Raw genomic sequence first — 26,337 nt, forward strand, 5'->3', positions numbered from 1 at the left:
ACCCTGACAATTTTCCTGTGTGAATTAGTTTTTTTAAGAGTCGATCAAAATTTTGATTTCATAGACGCAGCAATCTAGTGGAAGTAAATCAATCGAGAGTAAAAATATGCGTGTTAATTCACTGACTGAGGAGGTAGCCGCTAAGACCTGAGTGAGGACGAGGAGGACGGTGGCCAATAAACGCGATCTGTGGCGTTTTAATTAACAGTCACTTGAAGAAGCGTCCCTCAGGCAGGGTGGAAAAAGCAGCAGGACAAGGTCTCACGGCTCCCTCCAAGAACATCAACACCATGTCCCTGAATCCGTGCGCGTACTTAAGAGCACCGTGTTGAGCAATAATAAGGTATTCTAAAATTTAAAAATCCGAGAGGTGTTATACATAACGCTGCGTGGTAGCGCCTTTCCCTAGTAACCTTTGACAAACTCTAAATTCTGAGTTGGTTGTTAAGCGATTTTTGCAACCCTGCGATATATATGTAACCCAAAACTTTGATAGCATCTATTTTTTGTTTAATTTTTTCCCAATACGTTAAAAACTGCATTATTTATGTTTTCAAATGATACTAGCAAAAAGAGACGCTTTTCAACAGTAGAACGCATTTTATTTTAGGAGATTTTACAGAATATTTCTTTACAAATTCACAACATTTAGCAGAGTTTGGTTCAATCAGGATGGAGTATCATATTAGAACGGTAACATGGTGCAAAGTGCATTTATTTCAAGTCAAAACTAATATTCTAAAGTCAATTGTCTGCCCTTGGGCTGCTTAATAACAGTTATTTTAAGGCCAAAACAACTGCCCCAACAACGCAATCAAATAATATCTTCTGCAAAGGCAAATTTTTGCTGAGTACGGAAAAAGGCTCCAAAGCTCAACAATCAGGAGGGAATTTCACTTGGGAGCATGGAACTGATGGTCATTTAAAAATAATTTTGGAGAAACTTGAAGTGTGTGTACCAGTTTTTAGTTATTGATTTTGCTATTAGATCTTAAGAGTGTATAGAGTTTTGAGCCGTTTTAGCAGTCATTAGCGAAACAGCAGCTAAAAGCAATAGGTCTTCCTCAAAACTGATTGTGAAAGTTTCATCAGTATAAGACGTCAGTCAATTTAATTTTCACAATTTTACTAATTATTTATCCTTGGAAATTTAAATATAGATAAATTTATTTTAACTGAACTGCAGTCCACTTCGTATTTTCTTATTACTACGTTTAAAATAGCTGCGCGCGATAGTTTTATGTGCTACTCTATGCATCAGAGTATTTATTTATTAATATATTGTTCTATTGTGTCAACCCGTTGGTGGATTTTTTTGTAATGTATTTCACTGCCTTATTTTTACTACTGCTGCTCTGAGAGAAGACTTCCCATTTCAATAAATATGGAAGGGATAGGAAGAAATTTGAGCTCTAGAAAAGGGAGATTAGAACTTGCATTTTTGTCAAAAAATTTGCCAATTTGTTTGTTTTCAACAGATTTGTTCGTAATTTAAAAAATGAGAAGCTCCAACAGAACCATTCAAGATTATAAACCCAGTTTCAAAATTTCAATGTAAATATCACACGAATTACAATAGTATAACATGTTTTCCTTTTGCAACATCAACGGAAATAACATATATTTTATGTGTTGATGTTAGTTTTTTTAACAAATAGCAGATACACAAAGTAATGAGAGAAACCTTTTATTAGTTATGATATGGTCGATTTTTTTAACAAGTTTGCTTTGTTTTAAAGTCGCATCTGCTCGGTGATCGCGTTTTGAAGAGTTTAAGGCCTTTTTTTAATACCACAACAGCAACAACACCATCTGAAGACATTCACAAGTATATTTATTTATTTGGAAAAGGTCTTTAAATTCTAGCTTCATATCATATGGTCTGACGCAAATAATAGCAGCATTTTAAAATGGACAGTTATTTGACAAATGCGGCGTAAAATATATGTTATCGAAGGCCAACCTTGAGAACAATTTTGAGCCAGTTCAAAAGTTTCAAAAATTTAACTCGAGCTGTCACTCGAGCATTTTCGTAATACCACAATGGGAAGTTAGTTTTACTGAGGAATTCCATATCAAGTGTCATAAATTGCCAAAAAACTGAACCCTCTCATCAGGCTTTTCCTCGAAACTCAGCATTCAGTATCAACCCCATCTGTACCATCGGAAGCTGACACAAAGTGTTAGATAAAAGGCAATCAATTTGGTATATCGGTCAAATATCATTTTTAATTTTTAAAAGAATAATAGAATTTCCTAAGACAGGCACGAAAAGTTACGTTTTTTTTAAATAACGCCACATATGCTCAATTTGATTATCTCGGCTACCAGATGAGCAGATGAGATAAACTCTATGCAATTTGAAAATTAATCAAGTGGCTAAAAACTCGGCAGTAAAATAGTTTAGGTCAAAGGTCTTTAAAATTGCCAGACCAATAATTAAATACATTGTGCGCTGTTGTCTCAAACAAGTGGATTACTCTTATTAGTGCCCCCTGATGAGCGTAGAAGGTTTCAGGGTGGTAGCCCCTACCTCTTTTCATCCTCCCTCATCCCTCGTCTCGTTTTACAGCGCTAATTGAACACCGTAGTTGGCCTTGAATGTTTGATTTTATTTACTTAACTGGCGAAATTAATCACGATTTTACAGAGGGAGACAGTGCTGACCGCTTCATTGGCTCACAAACTTTGTAGCTGAATTTTTTAGACATTTAAACGGCAACCAGGCAAAATTTGAGCCCATTCTTAATTTTTAGATAATATTTTAGGCAAAGAAAGAAATTATTAGTGGAAATAAACTCTGAATTTCAACGAGGATGAAGTCTGTTATTCTATTTTCACTGCAGCAAACCTCGCGTGAAAAAATATTATCAAGAAAAAAATATTTTTTCACAATTATTCAGTACAGTTCCACTTTAATAAGTTGAAATTAGTGTTTTTAGCGTCTTATATGTTTTCAGCCAGCAATCAGAATATTTCAATTCTGAGGCAAATTTTTTGTTTTATTAAATCGATTGACCCTTCGCAACTTTGTGTCACCCTCCCAATGGAATAAGAGCCACTCCAATCTTGATTTTTAAAGAAAAAAACAATTTTCCAACAAATTATCTACTCGCAATCAACTTTTTGTCCAATTTCGGGCTCAAAGTAAAACAAGAATTTAAAAAAATGGGCCAAAAACAATTAGTTAATCAGATTTTGGCACAACCAAACGTGTGCACGGCCCCTTTCAGCTGCTGAGCTCTGCCAGGGCAGTCAGGTCGGCGCTGTGTCAGTTGGTGGGGGCGGGCGGGGGCAGCGGATCGAGCACCGCGTCCTCCAGCGTGTGCAGCCAGTTGAAAATCATCACGTTGCGTTCGTACTTGCTCAGCGGCTTGCCTCGTTCCTTCTCAATGTCCCTGATGGTCAGCGGCAGGTTGCGGCTCCTCCTGCGGCCAGGGTCGGCCGCGCCGGGCACCCGCAACAGTGACCCTGACGACCCAGCCACTCCAGCGGGCGGGCTGCTCATGTCCGCCGCGCTCATCCGCTCTAACACGCGACACGTGGCTAGCAGGCGCCGGTGCAAATAGTGGCTGCAAAGAGAAAAATTTAAATTACACCATAACCAAAATTCTAGCTTCGCAATGTCGAAATTTTAAGGATGAAATACATTATTGTATAATAATTGTAATTCAATTAGAGGCCTTGGCCAGCCGCGCCAGCCACCGATCAAAGAGTCGTAAAAATTGAAAAAAGTATACTGTACGGGAGAAAAAATTGGCATCTTATTAGAGCAGGACCATTTCTGTATTGAAATATGAAAAAAAAACAGCTCGCTATATACATACGGAAGAAGCTGCGTGCATTTAATTTCTTCTGACAATTATGACAACCTCGCGTGCTTCTGCCTTCACTGGAATTTACCAAGAAAACACTATTTTAGCCTTTTTCACTGAAGTATTTTCAATTTTTGCATACTTATTTCGTAAAATATATATTTTATTATAACTCCTCTTAAAATTCATATTGAGTTAGATAAATTTGTCCAGGTAAGAATTAATTAAACTAGATAATATTATAATTAACAAAATGATGTGGGTGTTTAAATATTTGATGAAATTTGACGACAGACTTTAGCTTGGAAAATAATTTTAGGGAGTGGAGGAATGGAACATTTGGACTCAATTTTTCACCATTTTTTGTCACTCTTGCCAGTTAAAATTATTAATTTTTGTGAAATAAATACACAGTGTCGAAGGAAAACGCCACTGGGCGTGTGTGTGTGTGACGTGGGTTTTGCGCGTGTAAACAGGTCTAGTCGATAGTTACAGAGAGACATGAACAAATCGATCGGAGTTACGCACCGAGCGCTATAAAATTGTAGAACAGCGAGGCTTGTATCCAGCGCGCCTAGAAAGACACTTCTATTATTTGTCTTTACTGTTGTGTAAGTGCCTGACGCGAGGAGATACGCAGCACGCTCGACAGGCGAGTCTTTCCGGTTGCCTACACACAACTGCCATTGTCGGCATGTACGCTGGCGGGCATTCTTGGTGCGCGTGTACGTGCCCCTAATTCGCGCTTGCCCCAGCACGATTTGACACAAGAAGAGTGGGTGAGCTCGTTACGTGCCAAAACTTCATTTGGCCCCTCGGTGTTCGGATGATAAACAGAGAGTTGTTTTGTACACAGAGGAAAGCAGGCCAAATTGGATAAAGCAGGCTCGTGTCCCGATTTAATTAGCTTGAAACTCGCGTGTTCTTCCGCAATCGTTAATGTTACTGGGATACCTGTTCCAATATGAATAATCTAAATATATTAAACTAATGTGAATTTATTTTCACCAGTTAAAAACATTTATTTAGAAAATAATGTATTTAGTTGAATATTTCTCTGCTCACAAAATTTAAGTTCGTTTTAGTTTAACCTTGTTTGATTGCATTGTTAATATTGATCTTACACTTTGTAGTTATGTAGATTGGATGTATGGTGCTTCATTGATAATTTTTAAATCAAAATCATTTAAGATTTTGCATTTTGGCACCATAAACACGATAGTTGATTGCAGTGTTTTTTTAAATTGTTCTAATGTTGCATAGATCCATTTTTCAAGGCATGATTATTTTTTTTCTCATCCATATCCGATCTACAGGTAAGCTTCTTCAAAGCTAACAAATAGGCTTTAATTAAATCCTCAAGGATTAATTTATGTAATAGTAAAAAGGTATATTTTCTATGGTTGTTCTATTCAATTTTATGCTGACGTTATTTTCCAGTAAATGAGTGATTTAGTAATGTTGTCAAAAGATACAATAATTATCTGAATTAGTGGGTTTTATTCAATTCAACTTTATCCTAAATCGATCTTAATTCCTCTGTGTGGTTTGTCCGAATTATGAATTCTGTTCTTGAGGGGGAGTAGTCAAAAGTACGATAATATTGAATGGATACCGTTCAGAAAAATATGTCACAATAAATTGGACAAATTGGAAAATTCTACGGTCAAAAAGTGAAATTAAAAAACAAAGTGCTCCAATTGATCCTGTTATGGATCTCTCACACAATTTGTAAATTCCACTTCCTGGCCGTTGAAGCAAATGGACAAATTTTCACTTCCAACAGAGGAATATTTCTCCAGTTAGTTTTAACATCTTTTCCAACACAAATTAAAATCGATGTGAATTTTCTGACCGTAGGATATTTTAATTTTTCTGTACATTCTATGTATGCGATTCGAAAGTATTAAAATTGCACGATTGTGCGCTTATTATTTTTTGACCGATAGGAAACGCAGAAAAATGGTCGGTTGTCGAGATCTAAAAGCCCTGTTATATTCAAAGGGTCTGATTTAAAGTTCAAGTACCTTCTGACGCGTTTGTTGACGCTGCGCACGAGGTCTGCTGGCGTGAAGGGTTGCGCGCCGTGGGAGAGCGGACTGGGCAGGTTGCTGTGCGGCTCGCCGATGGCCACCCAGGTGGAGCACGACCGGGACACGTTCTGCAGGCGCGAGTTGGTGGCACTGGCGAGGTCGAAGTGCCGCTGGCAGCACAGCACCAGCTCCGACACGGCGTTGCGGGGCCGCGGCGGCGAGCTGGCAGCGGCGCCATCGGCGTCGCTGAGCTCGCTGGCGCTGAAGCTGCGGCGCAGACCGAGCGCTGCCGACAGCTGCGCGCAGGTCCTCAGCAGGTCGGCGTCCTCCTCGAAGGGCGGCGGCTCCCTGATCAGCACCGGGTTGGGGCTCGGGCCCCGCGGCCGCTTCAGGTCCGTCGAACTCACCGAAAACACGGACAGCGACGTGTTGATCGACTCGTGGCTCGGCGAACGCAGCAGCGGCACCGGAGACTTACTTTCGAGTTTGGACATTTCGGCTCGCCGGCCGCGTCTCGCCCCCGTCTGTTTTTCTGCTGGCTGACGGATGGACGGCCTGCCAGCCACACCAAACTCGGATCGCCACCCCCGAGAACCGGTTTTTTACCCGCCCGCGAAAATCGATCTCGAATAATAATTATTTCCGTTTAGTGAAGTAAACCCGTTCTATGAATTTAACGAATTAATAAATGAAATAAAAATGTGTTCCAATTGGCAACGAAAAGAATGAGGATGAAAATGTTGTTATGATATAATGCAGCGTACAGATTGCAGAAAAACTATAATATAATTGTAGATAGACAGTGGTTCTTAATTACTTATTCTCAACAGAATTTATATATATTTTCACAAATATTTATTAATGTTAAAAACTATCTTTCTGTTAAAATTAAATTCTATTAAAACAGTAAATATAAAAATATTAGTTTATTTTATGAAATATTATTAAATAAAATACAAAATATATATAAAATTTATTTAAATATATAATTTTATCAATGTATTTAAAATATTAATAATAAATTATAAACACAATTAAAATTAAATACATAAAATTTAAACAAACATCCAATTTGAAAAATATGTTTGCGTAAAAACCATTGTGTATGACAACTTACTGAATTACTTTCAACTCTCCCGCAACGATTTAAGCAAGCATTTTAGTCGCAAATCGGTTTTCTGCAAATTTAATGTTTGAAAAAACCGGCCGTGAGTCGGCGGCGATCAATAAGTTGTGAGGTGCGCGCTGGAGCGATAGCTGTGCGCACGTCGCTGGCAGACCCGTTGAGGTAGGTCGGTGACGCATTCGCGTGCGGGGACGGACGGGGACAGAGGGAACAGGGACAGAGGCGCATGAATGGATGAGCATCCCGCTTTCCCTGCACGTGTTAGTTTGCGAACTTTGCCACCCCGTCCGTGGTTACTGCGGTGTGTTGTCTGCCTGTGACGGTTTACATATTAAATGGACAGCGCCTGCCAATCCCAAGAGGAGGTTTAGCTGCCTCATCATCCTGCTGAAGCGTAATTAAATCTTAATTGAGTAATTTGACCCTGCTGGGGTTGATTAAAACATTAATTCGATTTTCATGAGATCTCTCAGCCCCATAGCAGCAGAGTAGTTATTTAAATAATCATTTTAATATTTGTATTATCTGCTCTGCATCTGCACTCATTTTTAACAAAGCAAGTTTATTAATATTTTAACTATTTTAAACTATTGGCCATTCTTTTCTGACAATACAAAAGTTGTTGTTGATCATATAAGAGCACGAATCATGCAAGTTTACGCTTTATAAACCACTGTAAACGGCAAAAACCATCTTAAGTCGTTTCTAAGGCATGCAAGAAGAAATTTATAAAAAGCCAAATTAAAAATAATACGATTCTTATTATTTTGAATGAAAATAGTATTCAATTCATATGTAAAAGAGAAGAATATTTCCCCAAGTTTCCTTTGTCACAATTTTCCAGCTTGGAAGAAAATGTAGGCTCGGTCCAACATCCAACATAGCATTATATTATATGTAGAGGAAATTTTGATAAAATAACGAAGTAAAAGTTTGTATTTTTCCTAAGAAATTGTTTATTGTTAACTACAAAAATACGATCAAATACATGTCCAGCTCTTCTCAACTGTCAGCAATTTAATATCGCAAGTAAAAGCACTATCACTCTAATACATATATGCACACGCGCGCGATTTATAAAATATATTTACAAGCACATAGATTTCCGCCTTTTCGCTCAAGTTCCCACAGCACGTTCTGCCGGGATCCGCGAGCCAGGCTCAATTTATTTGCATCACGAGATACATAATAATCATTATTGCTATTTTCCTTTTGTCTGCCAGCAACTTAATGAGTAAATGCAAAAGAACTTACACACAAAGAAAATAATTTTTTTCAGCAGTTTGGCCGCCGGCGCGAATCGTGATTTTCAACATGTTTGCGTCAAGCGTGCAGTCGTGCAAAAATTCAAATAAGAATTGCTGGCCGGCGATCAAACTTGACTTTTCACATATCAACTTTTTTATTATTTACATAATTTAGCTCTCTCGCTCGAGAAAAAAAACAACCTCAATTTAGGTGGATGAGTAAAGCACGTTGTACATTCTTTTAATCCTCTTGCACGCTGAATGAATGGAACAAAAAATTTCAAAATCCTTACAAGCGAGTTCTGTTTGTTTTTCTCCCAAAAAATCGTGCTCGAGTGTGTGGCAAGTTTGCAAAAAGCGCCGCGCCTGGTAGGTCATTTAACTCCATTTCGCATAGCGTGATTCTCTGCTCAGAGCAAAATTTTGCTAATATTTTTCTTTCTCTGCCAGCAAAACCAATAGCAATTATGATGGCAGGCGTGAACGCGGCGCTGTCGTAAACTTGCTTATTAGTTAAAAACCTATGGTGGGTCATAAAGGTGTTAGTTTTATTTTGCAAACCATTAAGTGTTTGAACCACATTTTTGTGTTTGTTCTAAATCAGTTCTCTTCAACAGTAAAAGAGTGAATTTTAGAAATACGAAAAACCTCAGAATTAACAAAAATGCAGGGTGAAGCATATTATTTGTGTTTTGTTTTGCGACTCCACTTTATTGCACACAGATTCATTTTCATCATATTATGAATAATGTTTGATCTTTAAGAACAATGCTCCATGGCCTTCTTAAGGTTTGAATTTTTACTCTTATGTTGTTTCTCAGTTGAATAAATTATTCCAGCATTGTATTAGGCTTGCTGTAGAGTTTTAATTTTTTCTGAGATAGGTTTTGTCAAATCAAACTTTAATTTGGAAATTTCACAAAATTTTCGTGTGTTGCATGAATTGCTGATAATTTCGGGTTTTCCAGGAAATTAAGGAAATGAAATTTAGTTACCAGAATATGAATTAAATTAAAATTAGATCAGATTTACAAATTTGCCATGATTTTTGTTCTAGCTCTCACAGTCGCTAAATACTAAAGCCAAACTCGTGTACCCATTATTTAATTCATTTTTTTAAATAAAATGAGGAAAATTTTGTCAGGCTAGAAAACATTTTTCAAGATTTTTATCTTATAGCTTTTACAACCGTCGAAAGTCTCCGCAATTCGAGATTTTCAACGTCGACTTCTTGAAAACCCCGACAATGGAAATTTTTCCGAAAGAATGAATGACTCTACTCTGCGAGGAAAATTAATCCTGGTGACGGATAGCTAATAGTGGAAATTTCTCTGAGGAAAAAATTAAATAACACATTCTTGTATTGCACAGCAGCTGTTTCGGCCCCGCAGGCCTCATCAGCAGAGTATTTTCCCTCCAAAACAAAACTCATAGATTATTTTCATTATTAGCTAGGCCACCCAGACTTAATTTTTTACACGGAGCCATTCAGTTTTTCTTAAATTTGAAGATTCAAATATTCGTCTTATATCAAATCCTGTTGGATGGGGGTCAGAAAAAAATGTTTCCCAGATTAATAGGTGCGATCTCCTTGCTAGAGAACTCCTGTTCGTTGTAGCAAAAAGCGATAAAAGTAAGCCGTAGAAAAAGCACTGAAGTTTTTTGTGGCGTGAGAAAAAGGTGAAAAACTAAAATTAATTTCAGGCTCTCGCATTAAATTATTCAGTTACGAGAAATGAAAACAATATTAGATGCTTTTTTTGCTGCAAAAAATAAAGAACGTGAAATATTTTGTGTGAATATTGGCGTTTTACGGCCGATAAATAGGAATGGAAAAGTTAGAACGGCGGTAAAGGGGCCTGAAATTTTGATCTAATTTGTAAGGGAACTGTAGAAGTTTGGTCAGGCAGAAACACACTTGATGGCTTGCAAAGCGCTTCACGCAGATTTAATTAGAGGCATCTGCCGTCTCGGAGTATGTGTCTTTCTCTCGTCCTCGCTCTCAGACTGAATCAAGCAACCAACCATTTGAAGCACCTAGCGTAAAAGTCAGTTAAGTTCTCGTTGGAAACACTTGCACAGTTGACAGTCGGCCCTCAACTGAGCGCCAGCAGCGGCTCCTGGTACATGTAGTCTTTGGGCGACTGCTGCAGCTTCAGCTTCTTCCACTCGTCCTTGGACGCCTCCTGCTGCTTGAACTTGGCCAGCTTGGCCTTGCTCTTGCTCACCTTCTTGGCGGGCTTCTTCTTGTCCAGCTGCTGCAGTTGCTCGAAGATGTTCCTCGGCGCGCCGTTGCTGGCGGCCGGCTCCTCGGGATCCATCAGGGTGCCGTTCTTGTTAGCGTAGACGACGTGAAGCTCGGAGAAGGAGCCCTGCTTGGGCGCTGTGATGTCCGCGAAGTCCCTGAAGTTGGCGAAGAAGTCGTCAGACGAGGCGCTCTGATGCGTCGGACGGTAGTTGTAGCTGTAGGAGGGCCGACCGCCGCCGTAGTAGAAAAAGTCGTCGTTGCTGCTGCCCGAGTCGTAGTCGTCCTCGTAGAAGGTGCCACCCTTGATGACGCCGAAGTTGCCAGAGCCCAGCACGCTCTGGTCGCTGCTACTGCTGCTGCTGCCCCCGGCGGAAGCTGCGGGACCACTCGGCACCTCCTTGGACGATGGGGACGATGATGGGAACTTGTTCTTGTTGCTCGTGGCGAACGCGTCGAACGAATTGGCCTGTTGCAGTGCGTAAGGGATGTGACGCGCTCTGTGGTTCGACGGCGGATCGTCGAAGATGGGTGGCCGCGAGTGGCCCAGCGGGTGTCCGGAGAAAATGGATGAGAAGGACGGGTAGTAGTGCTGGCTGTCGGGGATCAGCTCTGGCTGTGCGCCAGAGTCCACGGCTACCGGACGCTGTTGTTGCTGCTGATGGTGCGCCAGCGGCAACGCGAAAGACGGAAACACTTGCTGGCTGTCTGCCTCAGGGTCAGAGGGAACCTCCACGTCCAGCTTGCGCACGTCTGCAACAAAAGAGGGCCAAGTATTTATTTTAAGATTCGAGATCAATTTTGGTTTAATTATTGCGGCCAGTCCGCAATAAACGAATCTTGAAAATTTGATTGTTTTTCATTAAAATAATTTTACACTATTTGCAATAGAACAATCATTTTCTTCAGTTTCAACCAGATACAATTTACAGTGATGCGTAATTCGTTTCATCTCGAAGAGCAGATTCCAAAATTGTAAAATTAATTGAAATGCTACCACTATTCGATTAATTATGATATAGTTTAGTAAATTCTATTAATTTTGACTTTTAATTACGGAGGCGAGGATCTTTTGAACCATATAAATCGAGTTGTAGCGATGAAACACGATTAATTTTCGGAATACTCATTTTAAAATTATACTCTATTACTTTTAAAAGGTTTCACAGCAATTACTTTAGTCGTTTTTTTAAATACAATAATTGCATATGTCTATCAGGCACCAAATCCCATTAAATTATTGTATATCTCGACATTTGTCACAAAAAAAAAAATGCAAATGAAGTTAAGTATTATATCTTGAATCTCCAAATTAAATAACAGAATAAGTTATTGCCAGTATCGTCGGTATAGCGTAAAAAGCAATAAAAATCACATTGATTTGCGGAAATGAACTCACAGATTGAATTTTTTACAGCTGTTTCTGAGAAAAGAGCTCCTGTTTCACAAGGCAAATATTCTATGAGTTAAAGTGCCGTTTTCCTCAATCGACACTTCGCACGAAATAGTGTTAAAAATGCAATAGTGTTAATGTGTATTGCGCCCAGAGGAAAACACACACTGCCGTTGAGGATTGCAAATTGCAAATCATCTCTCTCTCTCATCATTAATGTTTCCTTTTTCGCGACCACGCCGATGATGAGAGAGTTGCACAATGGGCGCGATCCTCTGCTTTCCAATCCATCTCACATCCCATTGTTGTGCGGCATGAAAATCGACGCCCCATTTGCGAAACAGCCTTCGCCTTGCCTATAAAACGACAAATATTTGGCTATGATTTGCATTTGACGCACGAGACGTATTTCTATGCAACCGCACGTCCCACTTTTATTGATTATTGCCACACAGAATGCGGCCGCGTAATCGTTCATTCTGCATTCTTACAAATAAATTCACCTATGAAACAGTGCAGCGAATGCAAGAGACAATGAATGGCTCGAAATTGATTTTGCGGTTGGGTGCCAGTTCTGCTTGATTTAAAAAGGCAGTCCACATAATGGACACGTGACAACAATGGAGCGTGGTTTCCAAGGCTATGCACTGTTGATTGTTCATAATTTGCTCTGTTCCCAAGCCAATTGCTAAAATAGGTACTGAATTAACCGGATTAGAGTACAACAAATTCCATCCAAGTTCAGCAGGAAAAACATTTTGACAAAAAAGTATATAGCTGAATGCAGTGTACAGGGGAAAAATATTGCGCAACTCTGAAAGACCCCTGTTGCCAATGAATAAAAAATACTATCTTTAACTATCTACTATCGTCAGCACTGTAAATTTTCGAGAAAATTGAATTTAGAAATTGTGCTTTTCTAATGGCAAGCGCTGTCTTTCAAAATCATTAGGGTTGGGAATTTAAGACGATCGATAATTATTACTGTGCACCTGATTTGCTTTTAGGCACCTAAAAGGAGCACGAATAATGCAATTTTCAGTCATACTGAAAGTCTTAGAGCCCTTAGAGGCTAATTTTTTTCCTGAAAGAACAAATTTTTTGACCTGTTTGAGCAATGAAATTGTCCTTGATTTAACTGTAGTCTATTTTTTTCATTCACTTATTACAGTTTCATCTAATTTAAATATACTCTGTTTTCGTGACGTGACGACACATAAAATATTAAAAAATAGACGGATTTTCATAATTTAAACAACATACACTTTTCGCAACTTAATAGTGGTGATCACGTTTGCTTGGCAAATTTTGGACCGATATTCTGCATGATTTGACACACTGAGGGGAGGCGGAAAGGCGCTTTTGGAGTCACGCTCGCTCTCTCACGGCTTGGACGGAATGAAACGAAACGCGGGTTGCGTCAGCAGCACATCAACCCATCATGATCGCGCGCGCGGTGTGTGTATAATTATTGTTATATAAGAGAAGGAAACTCGTGCTATTTCAGCACAAAACACCACTTCCCTGATGGATACCGAAAATTGGGCAGCACCTGCAGACATTCGTGGCGTGCAGCAGGATGTTTACTCGCGTCTCCTGCGCGCCTCACCCGCGGGGGCTCGCGTTCAGGTTTTATACTCTCGTTTTTCCCTCCTTTGGCGAGTGAGTTTCTCTGCGCTGCGCCAACAGTAGCCACGCGCGACGTCTTATTTATTACCTCTATATTGCCCGCGACTAGCAGAAGCTAGTGACCGCTGCCTTATTTTTTTCTCTCTCTCAAACACACACACACACACACACACACACACACACACACATGCTAATTATGAATGTGCACGAGCAGCTTTCCCTGTAATTGTCTTCCTCTCGCAGCGTCGCGCGCAGTAATTCTCGCGCACAAAGCAAATTAGTGTCAGAATGTAAGTATCGCTTGGATTGGATCGGCCAAACAATGACACTACAGCTTTTTTCCTCCGCACATATGTGGAACTGGACGAGATTTGAAAGAGCAGGAATGCGATCCACTCTGCCTCTGGACGTAAATTTCTCCTCATTAAAAATTGCGTTTGGCTCGAAAACAAATACGCCGAAATATGGAGGATGACTCTCTTCCTTGATTGTTTGAAAATTGTCACGGATTGGATCAGAGTTTCTCTATATTTATACGGCATTTATTCACCTAACGAGAAATTTGTTAGCTGCTAATCCAACTATTCACTTATAATCTAACCCATCTCAAACCGTCGAAAATATATTTTGAGCTTAATATTTAGGTTTATTCTTCCCTAAACAACAAGAGTTCTTTTTTTAAATAAACAATATTAATGTAAACTCTAAATATCAGATTTTGAAAATTTACCAAAAAAAAAATTAAACGGTTTGCCTATTTTGTTTTCCGGCGGTGTGCGAATTATGAGTCAAATTTACCCTCTGTTGAAATAAATCATGATTTTCAATAAGAAGACAGTGCACGCCGATTGATTAGCATATGCAAATGATTTTCACAGAAATTTAAACGGTAAAGCCAGGGAAATTTTAGCTCCCTCCAAATTTTCAGAGAATATGTAAAGGAAAAGGTCAGAATTTTGCAGTACATTTCCAAAAAGTTAGTTGTGGCAATTTCATTAAATCTTGATCTGCTGGATTTTTTTTCTCTAGGTGCTGCGGTTTAAATTAGAATGTTTAAAGTCAGACAATAACTGCTAGCCTTGTGCCTGCCCAAATGAAAAGAAGTGACCACAAAAATAGCAATATCTGGCGGATTCAAGTGTGTCAAATTCAGCCAGAGAAAAACTCTCGTGAAATTATCTTGTCCGTTGGCACAGATCAGTTTTCACATGCATTACATTTGTCTCAATCACGAGACACGTAATTAAATTCACGCGTGAATAGAGATGTTTGATTGCTTGCTCCCATTCGGCTTTCTCATGAGCGAGCAGTTTGCGTGCGCTGATCGTTTCAAAACGATCGTTTAGCTGTTTGCTTTAGATCTCTTGTTGGAAAAAAGCCTTTTGAAATGCAATCTACGCGAATCGGGTCAACCGAAAGACAAATATGTGCAGCTGAGTCACTATGCCGCCGAGCAGAGTGTGCGAATATGTAACCAAAGAGCGCGCGGCAATTGGCTGCCACAAAGCAAGCAATTACGCGAGACTTAAATGTTTGCAATGGTGAGCAGGCGGATTCGTTTCAAACGCCGCTAGCTGCTAAATTGCGAGATGTGTCTTATTACATGTATCATCAGCACGCGATTTATGCTCAAGATGTGGGCAGTGGGCGGAAAAGTCTCTTCTTAATCCGCGGAAAACCCACTATTTATCCAGGGTATTTGCATTTGATTTTGGTTTGAAAAGGTGACGACTATATTAAAGATCAACAGGAATTACAATTTTTTCGCTTTAAAATGGGAGCGAATTGAGGAGACAGATAAAATTTTTATATGTATCTTGAAGAGGGTATTAAAACGCAATTTGACCATGAGTTTTTCTTTGATCTAGATTTCACTGATTTATTTTTAATTATATTACTATTAGAATGAATGAGATGGCTATCAGTGTGATCAAACAATATCAAAGCAATGCTGATGTAGGATTTCGGAAGAGACCATCATAGAATTGGATGATGAAATTTCGCTTGCGAACATCTTTTGCTTGAAGCGAATCGCACCACATTATGAAAAAAGATAGTGGGTGTCCACAAACTCGTGGGATCGCTAATTTGTAGTTAGGCGATGCACCAGTCTGCATAGACAGTCAAAGTAGGTTGCGGGAAGACGTTTTTCGCATCTGTAATATATAGTGAACAAAAGCCGCTCTCTGCTCATATCTCTGATCGAGGCTCCATTTATAGATTACTTGCCAATTTTCATTTCCAGCACGTAACAATTGCCTATTGTTTAAGAAATTTGCGAAATTCATATTAAGCAGTGCAATAAATAAAACTCTGCTATTATTACTATTGACTTTACTGATATAGTGCGATTACTTGGAACCCTCAAATTTCGATATATATTTATGCTTCTCTTATTTCCAGTCCCGCGAACAAATTTTGTTTCCGGTGATAACACGAAGAATTCATCGACCGCGAATATGAGTTTACCACACGCAACAGAGGCATGCCATGTAAAGAAAAAAGACGCATACCTTACACGTACTTTCAGTACGTCCAGGTGCACAAAATTTGAGTAAAAAAATTACTTAATTAGACCTGCGCGTTTTGATTAATGGCTCAATTAATAATTTGGTCACGTGCTCATCGCGGGGTGACGTCAGACGGGCCAGCCAGTGAAAGTGCAAGTAGAGACGCCGCGCGGCTCGTTCTCGGCGACTCGCTCTTTTACTTTCTCCGCTTGCGTCCCTGCTTCACACACACGCGATCGCCGCACAAAGACAGTATTGAAGAGGAGTTTAGCTCGGCGTCAGAGCAGATAGTAGGTCTGCTAACCGTAAATTCAGAATTTTCTTTTGTGCAGCTGTTTAAGCACCTGGTAATAATTCTGCCAAACAGATTACAAATCGAATTGGCACGGAAAACTATATAAAATGCATTTCTAGCATTTTTATCCATAATTTTTATGGGTTGGACTGTGCACTTTAGTAGTGCAGAAGGCTTTTCTACGGATGTGAAAAAACGTTTTTACTTTATTAGGTGGCTTGATAAAAAACTTATTTAATTATCTGTTTTGAGGAGAATTGTCGGTAAACTGTTGGTTTGTGAACGTTAAATCATTTTATTTATTTTGCCAAGTGCCGTCAGTGAAATAGCCGCTTGTTTCTTTTCAAACCTGCTTAAAACCATAAAAAAATCGATTTCTACAAGCTATCAACAGTTAAAAAAATGACAATTGTTCTAAAATAAAATTTCGTCTTGAAAAATACGTCATTGGAAGATTTTTTAAATTGAGGCATGATTCCCCAGAAATATATAAAAAGCATGGCTCGTGCCGCGAGGAGAGGGAAAATAGCAAAATTTGATTTTTTTCTGAGATTTTCAGATAAAATATGGCTCAAATTTTTGATTGAATTGCTTTGAAAAATATCCGATGTTTCAACATGCGTCAAAATGCTTAAATTTCACGATTAGCACTCATTTTATCATTCAAAGGCCTGAACAAAATAGCAGTCTAAAAAACTAATCGATAATCGAATTTGAATCAGTATGGAAATAAGATAAAATTTATAGATTACAAGAAGATTAGTCTCATAAGATAAAGTGCTTTTTATGAAGCAATTATCGTGCTGACTTGAATTTTTTAGAACAACAATTGGAGAAAACGACACAATCCTAAATAATAGCATTGAATTAGAAACTGTCCATTGTTAATTACACACTCAGTTCTAATTGAGTTGTTAGTCCGCGGAGAAAGAGGTGCACTGTGAGTGAGGATATATCAATTCAATTGAGCGTGACAACAGCACAATAGCGATGAAAGGGGCAGGAGAAAATGGAAATTTAGTGCACCTATTTTATACAAAAACACATAAATAATTTGCACGGCTAAGAAATAATTGTGAGATTGGAAAATATTGCTGCGAACGAGACTTGTCCAGCCGGAGGTTAATCGACAAAAATCCGTACCGGCTTGCGTCTGATATCGAATCGCCGCGACACCCACTTGTCACACGAAGAAAGTCGATCTTGTTATTAAACTCTGTGGAGCAGGAAAACTTGAACCCGCGAGCACGACTTTGGCGCGTTCAAGTACATTGCTTATTTGCAGGTGCAACATGTGGTCGTGAAGCGAAACACGTGAGCGTGTTTGGTTCCCGTCGTGCAATTGATTGACTGCTATTGTCTGAGAAATGACGAGAGCTAGGTGCAAGTACTACCTGCAAAACGTGGGTCCGTAAAAAATATGCTAGCGAGGGAGTGCGATGAAAGTGAAAAGGGAGTGTGTGGCGGATAGATAGGAGAAAGGAGCTTCTCTTTCTTCCTCCGCCAGTTCCGTGTCTGCGATCGTAATCGATTTTTTTCAACTTTTTCATATACCGAAACCAATGCATGCTTTGATTGGGATATTGCATGTAATGTATGAATTCATTTTATTTACTTGAGCTGCAAATGACAGCAGAGACTATTAAATTGATAGATAGGCATCTGTTTTGCTAATAGCGGTGGTAACTCCCACTGCGGACAACAATTTATCGTCAAAGTGCTCCATTAAGAATTAATGATATTCAATTTCCAACAGCTGTACTTATAAAGTAAGCACTTTTATATGAGTTATGCAGGAGGAGTGCTGTAGGTTCAGGGACTCTCGTGAGACAACATAAAATCACCCAGAACGCCCATTGCTCTCACTTCAAACAAACCGATTATTTAATTTTCCTTAGCCTCAGAGGCCCTGGATTTATCAACATCTCCAAAAGGGAACAGTCAAATTTAAATTTCGACCCGAGTTATGCAAATTAACTACATCACAAGCATATTTTTAGACAATAACAACTGTTTAACGTGATTTATTTATTTACATATATCCATTTAACTACATAGTTAATCAGGTGAACTTGCATCTCAAATTTAAAAAGTTGTAACAAAATCGAAACAGACATACACTGACGTTCCACCATTAAATTTAAAGTGACAAAAATAGCCATGTCACGGCGAGAGCGTTTCCTACGAGTAAAAAATCACCTTTCCTTCTCCGCCCAGGTTTAAATAGCATTATACTTGTTTGTATATTTTTGATTAAAAGCACACACAAGAGCGCAGGTTGAAAACCGGAGCAATTAAAGAGACAACTCGTCGGCAAAACAGCAAATTTGAAGCAAAAAACGATGCTGCTTTTACTTTGATAACCACCAAAGGCGGGAAACGGGTTTGAATGAGAGCCGGAGATGATCTGACTATGCTGGCGCGCCTGAGAGTGAAATTCTGACGAGCTGGCCTTTTTATTGAGTATTAAGTGCCCGCGCTACCACTTTACACGAAGATAAAGGAGAAATTTCAATCGAGCGCGAGATAAAAATATGTCACTTTTTTCTCTTTCCGCGAAACGTCGTCGTCTCCTGAAGAGGAAGGAAGTCGCCTGTTATAATTAAGTAAGTTTATTTATTTCAATTAAAAACTATGATGAAAAATCAAAGGAAGCTGCGTTTAATTGCAGAGCGAAAGTTGTTTTAAAAATTTATTGAACAAATTATGACACCAATTAGCGTCAATTTTATTTCATGCCTGCTGGTGCGCGGCCAGCGAATGGCTAGAAAAGTAGGTGCTTTTCTAGTTTTCCGCTCTGCTACGTTCGTGATATCACCAGGGAATACATCGAGAGTGATGCTATCGACGTTTTGCATGATATCAAAGCAAATTGAAACTTTAAAAACCGGAAAGGTCGCCAGATTTTGGCTGCTGCCTGCTGGAGAAAGTGTTTTTGCCGTCCAGAGTGCTTTGACTCCTGTGCTGGATGCGCGGCTCGCTGCAGTGTATTTACCTTTCTCCGCGCACAAGGTCACTGGGTTTATGGAACAAACCTGATCTGACTCAAACTTACTCACCAGGAATAAACGACTTTGCGGAAATTGCTGCGTTTTTTCTCTTCCGAAAATACACACTTCAGTGTACCACGAGAAAACTTTTAATTTTTTTGTTTAACTTCAAATCGACAAGATAGTTTATATTAGGTTCAGACAGTTCAATACACTTTACATCGCTAACTAAGTGAGTAAATTGCATTTCAAGCAAAGACTGACGGCCAGATGCTAATTACTGACGCGCCGGAATTTCTTTTGCTAACAAGAACTGTACGCTAAGAAGATTTTCATTAAGTACGCGTGAAATATTTTGATAGGACAGTCTACTTAACATCATACTCCCCGCTAGTATAATGTAAAACAGCTGTCTTAATTTCAGGCGTCATATTTAGAAAACAATTTGCACCGTGAGAAGTGTGGCTGACAACAATTTTCTCAAAACGGCAGGAGCGCTTGTAGCAGCCGCGAGGGACTTTAATTAACCTTTTGAACTGCTCCGTTTCGGCTATGGAGACGCGAGTGGCGAGGCCAATCTGAATTTCTCGCTCAGCAAACGCCTTTTGCAGTGCGTGTGTGTATGCCATATATCTAATTTACTAAATTCGCAGCTGCTCGTCTCGTTCTCCGGCAGGAATATATGTGAAGAATGTTTTAATTAATAGCTTCCTATTAGAAAGGTTTGTGATTATTATTTTATTGTGTGCTGCACACGGGCAGGCAGAACGTGAAAAAAGCGAGATTGCACATCACGCCCATCAATAATGAAAGTTGTAGGTAAGTGCCCGCACATCCATTTGCGCTTGAAACACGCTGTTTTGCATTGTAATGGGCATTACAGTGCAGCGCAGAATATACTAATTAACGTGAGGCATTGTGCTCCAGCCAAATGGACTTTCTACATTTGAAAATAACTCAATCCAGCAGTCGATTTGCATTTTTGATAATGAGTTATGCATTCGAAATGTGAGTTAGTAATATTATAACATGTGCATGGCGCTCGTGCAAAGATTAATCTCAGTGCGAAAAGAGTTGTCGAAGAAAGTATGTGAGGTGATTAATGAAATATGCGCACGTGGGAGAGAAAGAAGGAAGTTTGATTCGCCTGCCGAATGTGTACTTGTCATAAAACTGTTCATTTACTGGAAAATAATTTATTGGTCAGCCAGACACAGTTAATACATGTTTCTATCACGATCAGTTCTTTTCTAGGCGCGGTTCTGCTTCTGTCATTGCACTTCAAATATTGTTTCCTAGGAAGTATTGCGTATTATTCCAACTTAGTTAGGTGCGAATGGTAAAGGCTTTGAGATCTTAAGTTCTATCTTAAAATAAAATAATAATCTAGGGTTTAAATTTAGATTTCTTTCTTCTTAAACCTCTGTTCAGCACATATGCTGTGGGCTATAAACTCACCGGGTGCCAGTTACACCGCCGAGCGGATAACATGGGGCCGGTGTGGCCGCAGGAAAGCTTGGGCCTAATGTGGCCATCTTTTCGCCTGAAAAGGTGCGAAAACCAGCTAGTGGCGAGTCATACCAGTTCGTTTTGAGCTATTTGAGCATTTTGAGTCACTTAATTAACATCCTTTTGCAACCTCTGACGATTGGATAGTCAGAAATAAGTTCCCCAAAATCCTGAAATATCTTCCATTGCCTTGATACTCCCCTTTTATCAATTAGTTAATATTTCCCTGCAAGTGTGTATTTTTAGCTATATTTCAAAAATAAACATTGCACTGGCGAGGATCTGAATTAGGAGTTATGTGGGAAGAAGATAAAGTTCACGTCTACCCATCACATGTCGTGGAACGTGGAACTCGTTCGTTGCACAGCACGAGCTCAAACTCATTATTGGCAGACAGTAATGGACTTCTGTGCGGAAGAAGAGCGAGTGTGTGCGGTGTGCACGGCGGCGGACAATTGTGAACAAAGGCATAGTAAAAGTGGCCGACGTTGCAACAGTCGGGACTGCAAGTGGAGCCATACGAGCGCATAAAAGCAATCAACGATGCGAACGCAGACAGGAAAGCCAGCCAAACGGATGCTTTTCCTTCATTCTATCTGCGTTGCGAAAACGGCGTAATTTATTATGTAAGGCATCTGCTCTTGGTCCGCACGCCGCGGCGCTTTCTTTCACTTCCGAATAGCTCGCTTGCATAAATGAGCATTACGATTTTGGTGGCGGACGCGCATCACTGCGTGCTCTGCTCTCACGTCCGCAAAGTAACCACAAAGCTGAATCACTAACTTTCTCGCCAACATTGAATGCATTTTAATCCGAAGAAAATATTTGTTATTCCGATTGCGGCCAATACATCGGTTCAAAAGTGCAGTTTAAACAAATGCTAGATTAATTTCATTAATATTCTATATGCACAATTTTTTTATTAATTCTAAACTGGCCGTAAAATCTTTCTCATACTATCTAAAGATTTATTTTCCTTTTTAACATCTGAAACTTATAGATACTGGTCTAATCTTTATCCCTTACGAGTTAAATTAATTTGAATGCCAGCAATATCGATGCAAGTTTGAACATTGTTTTTTTTCAACTAAACTAAAATTCACAACTTCTATAATGCATTATTCGAGTTTTGTTTCGTTTATGCGACCTACAAGGTTTCGTATCGTTTTTGTTATCTCGTCACCTGAGTGTTTACAAGCTTATCATTTCCTTGGTGTGTGCCCGGGCCGTTCAGTTTCAAAGCATGAGGTGGGCGAAAAGACCATTTTTCGCGGTGTTTGCCACTTTATTGGGCTACGTGGCTGTCGTGCTCCTATTTGAAAGCATAAAAAAAATTCAAGACAAGGTACGAGAGGAGTATTTGAAGCAAGGTGATGATGGAGTTTGGCAGAAAGTCGTAGGCACTAAGTAAGTTCCGAAAAAATGGATAAAAAAATGTTTCACTCACTAATGGGCGAAGATACGAGTTTTTGGTTTTCTCAGCGTACGTAGAAGACAGGGATATTGAGGTACAACATTCGTTCAAGACTCAACCAGCCGTTCGGATAGTCGGGGTTGGCAGACAAATACAAGGAAAGATGGCCGAGAGATTGTACTGCCGATTTTTGTACAACACCGACAAAACGAGCGGCGTGAATGAATCAGGAAGGTGACGACGGAAATTAAATGAATATCCACTCCAATGTTTCTAACGATTTTAAAAATTTAAGTGTGCTGGGGAAAGCAGCATTGGTGCCGATAAAAGAGAACTGGGGTCTCAATTACACCGCCTGCTTCATATTTTGCAGCATCTCAAAAAATGGCACTATTCCATCCAGCGTGTCAATTTATTCAGAGGCATCCAGCAAGCGTTACCTTGAAACTCAGGACCTGAAAGATCTAAATGACTCCGGGAACCGATTATCGGTCCAAAACCGGAGAGCTGAAGATAGGAAAGTCACAACGGAGATCAATATGGCTGCATGTATCAACCCTATGCATAGCAACTTCAGCAGAGTCAGTTTAATTAATAATTTTCTTGTCTCAAATCCCTAAATCGCAATAAATAAATAAATATTAAGCTTCACATTTAAATCATTTTCCCCTACTATAAAAACCATATTGATATATAGCAAGGATTTTTTCAATTAATATTCTTTTGAATCCTTGGTCAGGTATGGCCGCTAATCGAATGGTTGGAGATGAACAAGATGTTGGGCGTGTCACACTTTTACTTCTACAACCGCAGCATGGCACCGAATGTAAGTTGCGCCTTCAACCATTACATCAAGAAGGGCGAAGTAACCGTACTCGATTGGCGAACCAACCTGCCCAGATTCCTGGTGAGAACCAACGTGCAGATCAGGGACGGCAACATCTTTGCCGCCATGAACGACTGTCTGTACCGCGGAATGTTCAAGCACAAGTATTTGATGTTTGCCGACTTTGACGAGTTCCTCGTGCCGGAGGGGAAAGACGCAAACTTGCTTAAATTTGTTGAAAAGATATCAGCGAAGGAAAAGAAGGTGGCATCGTTTCTGTTTAAAAACACATTCTACTTTCTGGAGTGGCCAACCGATCCCAAGTACAAAGGTCTGGATCTGATCACGCAGACAAAGACTATAAGGCAAAAGGGGTTCGACCCGCCAATGTCGAGGTCAAAATATATAACCAAGCCAGAAAGAGTAACCATGGTGGGCAACCACTTTGTCTGGGAAAACACAAACGGTGCGTGGACCTGGAAGGGGCTGAACGAAACAGAAGCCTCCAGCAGACACTACAGAATTTGTGAATTTCCGCCAGATGTGTGTCGAAATCCCCAACGAGGAGAGAGAGACGCGCGGATGTGGGACTTTGAAAAGCAGTTGTCTGAAAAAATGAACCAAGTGCAGGAGGAGATTGGCAAAAAGTGTGGACTGGAGCGGATCAAAATGGTTTAGACTGCCTTTTGCGCAACTGTGAAAAGTAATTTCGTTCTCAATATATTACTTAACGAGTGTTGTTTCCGAGTCATAAAATATTAAAGCCAGCCAATGAAATTCCGTTCTTTGCACGTGGAGTAAATTTTCGCTTCGATTTAATGAGCAACAAAGATATTGTCCGGTAAGATTAAATTGTTTAATGAGTAGCGAGGAAATTGTGAATTGCGCTGCTGGGCTTAGGACGTACGAGTTGACCAATCTATCAGCCGGCGGTGGTAATAATTCACACCACAGCGGCTATGAATGCGGCAGAGCGGCTAATGAGAGAGCTTGCAACGGCACCACATTCGCGACTCGAACCAATGCTCAGCGAACTGAAAAAAAATATTTCCAACGCACAGCACTTTCAGTTTTGTCTTTATTTTAATCCCTTCGGAGGGGTTGCGCAAGTATGCAAAGCTCCTTTCGATCGGCCGTTGCGCAATGCAGGAGGAATTCATTTGACCCTTGGCCGGACGTCCCGCGCGCGCGAGACAAGAATTTCATTCCCATGAGTTGCAGGAAGAAAGAAAGAAAGTTGCGAGAGAGAAAGTGAGAGCAGATGACACTCGGCAGCGGCGGCGAATGCACTCTGACCGCTGCGTGCGCGGACAATATGCTGCTGCTGGGGAATGCGAAATTGAATTTTTGCCAGCTCCAATCGTGAAGCTATATAGGAGCGCCGACTTACTAACTTCCGTTAATGTTAATTCAGCCTTTACATGCGGCGTGCAGAAGATGGATCTCAACCGATGAGAAGTTTCTCCGCGCCTTTTCATTCGCGGCAGATTGCCTCACTTTATTGTTCCGTCTCAGTTACATGCCGCGGAAAATTGACCACTCAGCAAAGCCAGAAGCGTGCCAAGTCACAGCTCAGCTCTATTTTTTTCGGCATTAGAAAACTTTTCGTTAGAAATAACCTTTTTAAAGTGGATTGATACGGCTACCTGAAGTATTTCTACAGTTTAATTTCAAATTTCGCCAACTTTCAGTGCTTTGACAATTTTTTAATTACATATGATTTGACTGCTCTCGTTGAAATCAATCCAATGGTGTTATTTTGCCGAATCTTTGGTAATCAAAATTTGAAGTATGGGGAGACAGCTTAAATCTAGCCATTTGTAAAGAATGCTATCTTTCCAACTAACACTCTTTTAGAAAAAAGTTGCAATGCTTCAGGTCCAAAATCCAATTAATCGAATTCTCAAGGATTAGTTAACGCTTCAGCAACAAGAGTTTTTGGGAGTTCTGAAGTATCAATCATCTTTTAGCTAGACACAATCAAACCGATTTTATTTTAATTTTGGGTGAACTAGTCTTTTTTGCAATCTCAGCCAATTAATTTTTCTGAAACATTCAGGCTATCAAGGTTATCTATGGTTTGTGCCCTGAAGCATTAAGGTCACACCGCAATTCAAAACCGCACATTGGGCAACGTGAGGCGAAATATGTAATAGCTGCTCATGCAATGACTGAGCCCGCAATTTGCAGAAAAATGACATTTCGTATTCGCAGCAAGACGAGAAAAGTGCTATGTGATTATATTCTTTCGCAAAATCAATCATCTCTAGTTCCAGCTGATCATCGTATAGAGCCGGTCGGAAATTGCTCAAAATTGGCCCCTTGTCGTTTGCAGTCCCTCTCGGTGAATAAAGTTGCACGCTCGTTTGCCGACACAATTATAATTGAATCGCCTTGTAAGGCGATGCGGGTGCTTTACCTGCTCGCGACATGGATCATTTGATAACAATTTGCAATAGATCTCGGCTACAGCCAATAAATTACACATTACATCTACTCCATATCTGCGTACAACCAGTGTTATTAAACAATGCAATAAATTCTCTTGCTCAATGAAATGCATTCTTTGGTCACTCGCTTTGTCATTTTTTCCTATATTTCCAACTCGAACTGCTTTCTCGCGCTTTGCGGTTCTCAGGCCATTTTTTCGACCCAAAGGCTTATTCAACGTATTGCACCCGGAAAACGAGCGCAGCATGAAACGACTGGAGCACAGTAGATATTGAATTACATTGTTAGATGTGTGTAGAGATTCGTCCGCGAGCGAGAGATCAAACTATAAGCACGCTCTCCTGTCTGTCTGTATTTATTGCCGGTGCTGGACGCGTGTTTTCGCCGCTGGTGACACGATCCACGCAGATGTAAATTATTCTAATGAGCAGATATTGCCTTTCCAGACACCATATATGACATAACACCACGCGTATTCTCCGAGTCACATGAGAAGTGCGTTCATTAGGTTGTATACGAAATAGGTGTTGTGTTGCACTTGAATCAGACAGTTATGCGTTTTGATCTAATTTCTGAAAGATATTTAATATGCGTGTTTTGTGCTGAAAAAGAAAAGAAAATCATAGCTGTCAGAAAAATTTCTTTAATTCTGTTTATTAGAATGGAATATTGTGATTAACCTCTACGATTGAAATTGATCAGATTGTATAATCTAATTAGAAAATTAGGATTCCTAGGAAAAATTGACTTGGAATTTTCTATTCAAATTCTAGACTCTCCCGCAGTTGAAGCTAATGGCATCCTTGACGCACCACTAATTTTGCTAAGATCATAATAAGTGTAACCTAAGTTGG

General features: G+C 39.9%; 3 protein-coding genes across 3 annotated transcripts in view; 1 reads left to right on the forward strand and 2 right to left on the reverse strand.

Annotated features, from left to right (window-relative positions):
* Positions 1-1,793: 1,793 nt before the first annotated feature.
* Positions 1,794-6,426, reverse strand: LOC135948199 (uncharacterized). The gene is made up of 2 exons (XM_065497338.1): positions 5,843-6,426; positions 1,794-3,572 (listed from the first exon to the last, which is right to left on the reverse strand). Exons 1-2 carry the CDS (start codon positions 6,340-6,342, stop codon positions 3,272-3,274), a joined length of 801 nt encoding a protein of 266 aa, XP_065353410.1. The 5' UTR covers positions 6,343-6,426; the 3' UTR covers positions 1,794-3,271.
* A 1,480-nt stretch (positions 6,427-7,906) lies between these two features.
* The window catches only part of LOC135947659 (uncharacterized), a 32,204-nt gene continuing 13,773 nt past the window's right edge, over positions 7,907-26,337 (reverse strand). Inside the window, exon 2 of the mRNA XM_065496545.1 lies at positions 7,907-11,219. Coding sequence (XP_065352617.1) covers positions 10,318-11,219 — 902 coding nt within the window. The 3' untranslated portion in view covers positions 7,907-10,317. The remainder of the gene's footprint in view (positions 11,220-26,337) is intronic.
* LOC135948332 (uncharacterized) lies at positions 22,004-23,800 on the forward strand. Its single transcript, XM_065497553.1, has 4 exons — positions 22,004-22,199; positions 22,252-22,440; positions 22,502-22,787; positions 22,946-23,800. Exons 1-4 carry the CDS (start codon positions 22,036-22,038, stop codon positions 23,708-23,710), a joined length of 1,404 nt encoding a protein of 467 aa, XP_065353625.1. The 5' UTR covers positions 22,004-22,035; the 3' UTR covers positions 23,711-23,800.

Source organism: Cloeon dipterum, chromosome 1 (genome assembly GCF_949628265.1).
Source record: "Cloeon dipterum chromosome 1, ieCloDipt1.1, whole genome shotgun sequence".
NCBI classification, from domain to species: domain Eukaryota; kingdom Metazoa; phylum Arthropoda; class Insecta; order Ephemeroptera; family Baetidae; genus Cloeon; species Cloeon dipterum.